General features: G+C 36.7%; 1 protein-coding gene and 1 non-coding gene across 2 annotated transcripts in view; one reads left to right on the forward strand and one right to left on the reverse strand.

The window, feature by feature from the left end:
• Akap10 (A-kinase anchoring protein 10) overlaps nt 1-7154 on the forward strand; it is a 99802-nt gene that overhangs the window by 14741 nt on the left and 77907 nt on the right. The window contains exon 5 of the mRNA XM_023706601.1: nt 2410-2967. Coding sequence (XP_023562369.1) covers nt 2410-2967 — 558 coding nt within the window. The remainder of the gene's footprint in view (nt 1-2409; nt 2968-7154) is intronic.
• On the reverse strand, nt 1950-2066 carry LOC111814085. The gene has a single exon (XR_002819157.1). It is a non-coding gene; the product is annotated as a U5 spliceosomal RNA (small nuclear RNA).

Consider the following 7154-nt stretch of genomic DNA (forward strand, 5'->3'; position numbering starts at 1 on the left):
TAGCATGTGGTGCCCGGGATCAAACCATGGTCCCTGCGCTTTGCCTAACCTTGCCTAAGCAGGTGCTTTAGACAGCTGAGCTATCTCACAGGCCTCAGTATTTCTCATGAGTGCATGTAAATTTGTAATTAAAAGAAATGAAAACTAAACAAAAAAAGAGGATATAAAGGACCATTTTGTATCTATATATAAAATAGGATAAATATACAGCTACTTTCTCTTAATTCAATGAGAAGAAAGATTTGTACTAATAGTGTTTGGACAGAATATCATGTCTACATTTTATACTATGAATAACCATTACGAAGACAACAATATGCAATGTATTAATTATTGAAACTGTCCTACTAATCAGTTTTGAAACTGTCTCATTGCTATTCCTTTCTCAATACAATTAATAAAAAATTAAAGTTTTGCCAGATTATATAATAACTATGCAAATATTCCCTCAACCAGATAATAATATTCTCATAAAGGTTTAGGAGAGAACTATTATAAAATAAAATGTGGAAGAAATAAAGACCATTTAATTGTAAAAAAAAAAAAAAAAATGCATCTGGCGAGCACAAGGGCCTGAGTTCAATCCCCAATTCCACCAAAAAAAAATTGCATTCTTAGTTGCAAGAAATTGTAAATCTTGGGAAAACTAGGATTTCCACAAATTCATGAAGTGATGTCAAAGATCACTTGGTAATAAGACAATTACGGAGGTTGGTGGCATGTAAGATGCTTCCAAAAAGTTGATTTGAATATCAAAAGATGAAGAAAAGCCCTTTGAAAACAGTAAAACCCTCAGTTGCTGGGCCTGCTGTCCCAGCCCCACCCCCAGGGCAGTTTAGAGGGTGGTTGAGACTTGCTGGTGGCACATGCCTGTAATCCCAGCTCTTGGGAGGCTGTAAACAGGTAGATCACTATGAGTCCAATCTAGTAGTGAGACCCTGAACACCCTGTAGACCTTCCCTAAAACACACACACACACACACACACACACACACACAAAGCCTCAGTTAATTTTATCACAGTTTATGACATACTGTGAAGACCAAAATTTTAAGTTTTTTGTTTATTCTGATTGTTAGCTTGATATAATAACCTGAATTTGGCTAAAAATAAATGTATCTTTTATTAAGTTGGTTTTGTTTGTTTGTTTGGTTGTTTTTTTTTGTCTTTTTGTAGACAGGGTCTTGTTATGCTGTTCGGGCTGGCCCCTAGCTTACTTTGTAGTTCAGGCTGGTTTTGAACTGGCAAGTATCCTCCTGCCTCAGGGGTGTGCCACCAAGCCCAGCTCCATTTTGTTTTTCTTTAAGATAAAGTCCCATAGCTACTCTTCATAATGCTGCAACTTCATAAGATCTTTATATATAATTACATCCACACATCAGTAATTTTTCTGCAAGGTAAGTACCCATAAGTAGTTACCGTATTGAAAATTACACAGTTTGCTAAGGATTTTCTGTGTATGCCTGAGTGCTCCTCTATAAAGATTTTGTCAATTTATTTTTTTCATCACCAGTATATGAGAATGTTGCCTCTATACCTGTACTTTTTACCTTTTTGAAAAATCATCTTCCAGTTTGATTGGCAAAAATGTTATCTTGTATTAATTTACTGTTCTCTGGGGGCCTGGCCATAGCTCAGTTCTTTAAGTGGCTGCTTCCACAAAGCTGTGAGCCTCAGGTTGCTGTAGTTCGACTCCCACAACACTCCAGCCAGACAAACCATGCCTGAGGGCATTCAGAGCAAAAAAAAAAAAAACCCTTAATTTACTGTTCTCTTCTAGGTTAATTGATTTTGTTTTTGAAACAGGATCTTTCTGTGTAGTTTAGACTAGCTTTGGACTCACTTTGTGATCCAAGCTGGCCTTGAACTTGTGGTGATCCTCCTGTCTCAGCTTCCCAATGCTGGGATTAAAGGATGCGCAACTCCAGCCTCTTCTAGATTTTTTTTGAGGCCTTGCAAAAGACAAGGCTTAAAAAAAATGGTTTAAGACTCAGAGTTGTTGCTCTCCACTGAAATCTTTAGTAAAAGGTGAAAGATTTATATAATCTGAAGAGAAACCAGAATATTATTCTAGGTTTTTAATGAGGCTGAATACTTTTTCATATTTGTAAGTGGTCCTTTTTCTTTGGAAATATTTTTCCTTTAGGAATTGCATGGTCTGAACTGCGTCTAGAGGAAATATAAGGCTTGAATAGTAAAGTACTGTTTAGTAATTTAAGTAAGTTCTGGGCAGTTGTTTCTTTGCTTAGAAACAAAATTATAATATTAATTATTCATTTTAATTTTCTGTAAATAAGCTTTGTTCCAAACTTCCTGTAGCCTGTTGCTAAATTTGATTTAGCCTGTTGTGATTGATTTACATTCAGTCTGAAATTGTAACTAAGTTGCTGACTCTTTTGTTTCTTTTAGGCAGATCGTGTTTGGACTACCAGACTCAAGAGACCAAATCAAGTCTTTCAAAAACCCTTGAGCAGGTCTTGCATGACACTGTTGTCCTCCCATATTTCATTCAATTCATGGAACTTCGGAGAATGGAACACTTGGTTAAATTTTGGTTAGAGGCTGAGAGTTTTCACTCTACAACCTGGTCCCGAATAAGAGCGCACAGTCTGAACACAGTGAAGCAGAGCTCACTGGCTGAGCCTGTCTCCCCCTCTAAAAAGCATGAAGCTACAGCATCTATTATAACCGAGTCCCTTGACAAGAGATTAGAAGATTCTTGTCCAGTCCAATTGCTTATGACTCATTCAGAAGGAATCGACCTGAATAATAGAACTAACAGCAGTCAGAATTACTTGCTACTTTCCCAAGAATGTGACAACGCCAATTCTTTCCATCTTGAAATGGCTAGAGCAGGAACTCACCCAGCTTCCATGGGAACTCCAGAATCTTCCTCCAGACTAACAATAGCCAGTAAAAACAGTTCCTCTTCTCCATTGAAAGAATTATCAGGAAAACTAATGAAAAGTAAGTATATGATTTTCTTGCTTCTTTCTCTTTTTTTTTTTAACAAAGCAGAATTTATCTTTTTCTTTTAAGTGTTTACAAATTAGGGAGGAGTGCATAGAAAAGGAACCAGAGTCTACAGTGACTAGATCTAAGAAATGTGTTTGCAGAATTGACAAATGATGTAGGGTCAGATAACCTGCTTTTGTTTTTCCAAACTTGTAAATGAAGCCATTATCGGGGTGAGTTTTTTGGTTGATTGGTTTGTTTTAACCTTGATTTTTGTGGGGCATAGAAGTATGTAACTCAAATCCCAGTTATATGGGGGGATAAGGGCAAAAGGATCACAAGTTGGAGGTGAATCTGGGTAACATAGCACCTCATTTTTTTAAATTGTAGTTTTATTTTATATACTTTACTGATAAATTTTGTAATATAATTTTTATTCATTTTAATGAGAAAAAATGACAAAATAGCAGTGAAACAGCTTCAAAACAGCTAGTAGGACGTTCACAACAATCAATATGGGGCCAGAGAGATAGCTCAGTTGAATAAGCGCTTCCCTGGCAAGCGCAAGGGCCTGAGTTCAATCCCTGGCTCCACAAAAAAAAAAAAAAAGCAAAAACATTCAATACATTGCATATTGTTGTCTTCGCAGTAGTCACTCAGAGAACAAAATGCAGACGTGACATCTTGTCTAAACAATATTAGTATAAACTTATTCTCAGTGAACTAAGTAGCTGTATATGTACTCTAACTCTCCTGTGTATACATATATGTATTTTTTTATTTTTACTGATAAATTTTTAAAATTATTTTTTAATTGCTAGTAGCTGCTGCCAGTAGGTAATATTTATTGAGTTTTATGTTAACTGTATGTTTAGATTCTAATAGTTAACAATTATATGAGGTCTGTGTTATTATTCCTTTTACAATGAGAAAACTGTGACTTAGAAAAAAATAATTTGCTCCAGTTTGTAGAGCAAGTGATGGTGAATTAGATTATAGCTGAGACCTTTTGACAACAGCCCCTCTCTCTTTCCTTTCTCTCTTTTTTTTTTCTTTTTTCAGCACTGGGGATTGAACTCAGGACCTTGCACTTGCCAAGCAAGCGCTTATTTGATTGAGCTACCTCCCCAGCCCCTCTCTTTCCTTTCTCAAAGGATATCAGTTTAGAAATTACATATTCTTGTTCCTTATTTCTAGAATTCTAATTGAACAGCTTCTGTGGTGTTTTTCATTTATCTTACCTGTTCTCTGTGTATATGTGTGTGCACACAACACTGTGTGTTTCATCTCATATGTGCTTTGTCTCAAGGTGTTTTTTTAGATCTGTCTATTAACTCATTAATTCTTTGTAAATGTGATCAACTTTACTACTGAACCAACTTTAGCTTTTTTTTTTTTTTTTTGGATCAGGGTTTCGCTATGCAGTTCAGGCTGGCCTTGACTTCAAACTCTGAGTGATCTTCCTGCCTCAGCCTCCCGAGTACTAGGATATAAGTCTATCATATTACTTTCATTATAATGTTACTCAATTTTTCCTATTTTCTTTAAATTAACTTGATCATTTTTCATAGTTTATTTCTTTAAATTTGTTAAGTATATGTTCAGTGTCTAGTATACTCTACTATCTATAGTTTTGTGATTCTTGTTCACTGTTTCCTTATTTCTTCAGATCATACTCTTGTTTTCATTTTTTTAGTTGTATGTATTTGACACAGGGTTTCACTATGCAGTTTGGACTTGTAGTGATCTTCCTGTTTCAGCTTCCCCAGTGTAATCCCCAGGGATTACAGGAGTACCTGGTTTTGGTGGCTGGCTTGGCACCTGGGGCTGGCATGGCATGCGGTACTGGGGATAAAACCCAGGTCCTTGTGCTTGCCAGGCAGGCACTTAGATCACCGAATATCTCTGTAGCTCAACACACTCTTGTTGTGGTGTGTGATTTCACTGCTTTTTGGTTGTGAACATGTTCTGTGAAGTTTTACCATAACTCTGACTGAGCTTAACCAACCACTTGTTTCCTAAAGTTTTGTCTATAGGTGTTTAGCTCTGCTATTTAAGTAAGTTTTTTATTTTTATTTTTATTTTTTAAATGAGATTTCAAGTGTTGTTTACATTTGCTTTTGTCATGTACCTGGGACCTACCTCACTAGTCTACTAATACCACTTAAAACTCTCTCTCCCCTAAAAGTATGTTTGTTTGTGTTTGTATTTGTTTTGTTTTTTCATGTTCTAAATCCATGGGCACACAGTCATGGTCAGAAATTATTGAAGGAGACTTTTCTTACTGGTATCAAGACACTATTATTTGCCCATATGAGAGTTTCTTGGTTTAGTTTTTCTTTGTAGCTAACCCACCAGAGATAATACCTTTGGGATTCAGACCTAGGTATGGTTTTATCCTGATCTTTCTTGTTTGGGCCCTGGGCATCTGCCCTTTAATGAAAATACCAAGTTTCCAGAAGTTGGTGGGTTTTCTTTCAAGTGAATACCTCAGACTTTCAATTATTTTTTTCCCCTTGTTACTGGGAATTGAACTCATGACCTCACAGTTGGCCAGTCAGGCCCTGTGCCTTTCACTTTTATTTGTCTCAGTTTGCAGTGGTTCCCACACAACCCAAAAGCTTTGGCTAGCTAGAGTTATTTTTTTTAATGAATAAACTATGGCCTGACTTTTCTTTTCAGAATATTTTAACCTTTTAAAAAAATGTATTTGGTACAGGTTCTTACTAGGCAGCTCTGACTCATAGCGATCCTCCTCATTTCAGTCTCCCCAGTGCTAGGACTACAGGTGTGTGCCACCATGCCCAGTCGTGGTGGCTGGCTCAGCATGTTTAGGGGCAGGCTGGTGCCGAGGATTGAACCCTGGTCCCTGTGCTTGCCTGAGCAGGTGCTTAGTCTGCTGAGCTATCTCGCCAGCCCTTTTCTCCAGAATATTTTAACTTTTGAATTTTGTTTCTTTTATATGTATAGTACAGTTTATCAGTTTCTTCAGTTTTAGTAGTTTGTGGCTTTCAAGGAATTGTTTCATTGAATTGTCAAATTTATGATCATGTAATTATTTAAAGGATTCCCCTGCTATCTTTTAATCTGTGATTTGTAGTAGCATCCATCTTTCATTCCTGATGGTTGGTAGTTGTAGTGTTTTTCTATTTTCTTTGTCAGAAAGTACAGCGGTTTGCTGGTATTGTGGCATATGCCTGTAATCCCAGCACTCAGGAGGCTGACAGGAAGATCTTTGAGAGTTTGAGACCAGCCTGAGCTACAAAATGAATTCAAGACACCCTGAACTGCATAGCAAGACCCTGTCTCACAAAGACCAAAAGGAAAACTAGAGATGTTTGTTGTTGTTTTTTGAAGAAGAAGAAGAAGAAAAAAAGCAGCTTGTGATTTGATTTTCTTTTCTGTTGTCTTACTGTTTTCAATTTTATTATCTGTTCTTTATTTTTTACTGCTCATTTTGAGTTTGTTTATGTAAGAAGTGATCTCACTTGTCCGGAATAAAACAAAACAAAACTGGGTTCCAGAGGCAGCAAAAGTGAGGTTTTTAATCCAAACTCTTGCAATAGTGGTGCAATATGGAGACAGGTACACTCCCTTTGGGAAACTGTGTTGTTATTTTTAACCCACAGGAATTCCCTCTTGCCATGGCCTGTGGTCCAGGGTTCACAATGTACCCAGAACAATATTTCATCCCACACCTATTGTCCTACCTACATTACCTTTTTATCCCCTCCTCTTTATTTCTCTTCCATAGCACTTTTTTAGCTTATTGACTTCCTAGTATTGGAGAAGACTCTTAACTCTATCTAGCATGAGTCTTTGTATAGCCCGAGCATCTTTGTCTGCTAGTTGAATGAGCTAAGTCTTAAGAATGTATGTATGTATGTATGTGTGTATGTATTCATTTATTTGCTAACAGGGATTGAACTCATGACCTTGTGCCTGCCAGGCAGGTTCTCATTCAACTGAGCTATCTCCCCAGGCCTACGTCTTAAGAATAAGGGCTTATTAGAGCAGTTAATGAAATATTGTCTAATTACTATACTCTTGGTGGTTTCTTATGGTATGAATTTAGACGTGATTGGAGATGTTTCTAAGGAAAAACATGTAGAGCTATAAAATTTCTTTTAACCAGTGCTTTAGCAATATCCTACAAATTCTAATTTTTTTGTTCTTTTTTTTTAGTACAGCTGTGAAAC

Source organism: Octodon degus, unplaced genomic scaffold (genome assembly GCF_000260255.1).
Source record: "Octodon degus isolate 3935 unplaced genomic scaffold, OctDeg1.0 scaffold00266, whole genome shotgun sequence".
In the NCBI taxonomy this organism is placed as follows: domain Eukaryota; kingdom Metazoa; phylum Chordata; class Mammalia; order Rodentia; family Octodontidae; genus Octodon; species Octodon degus.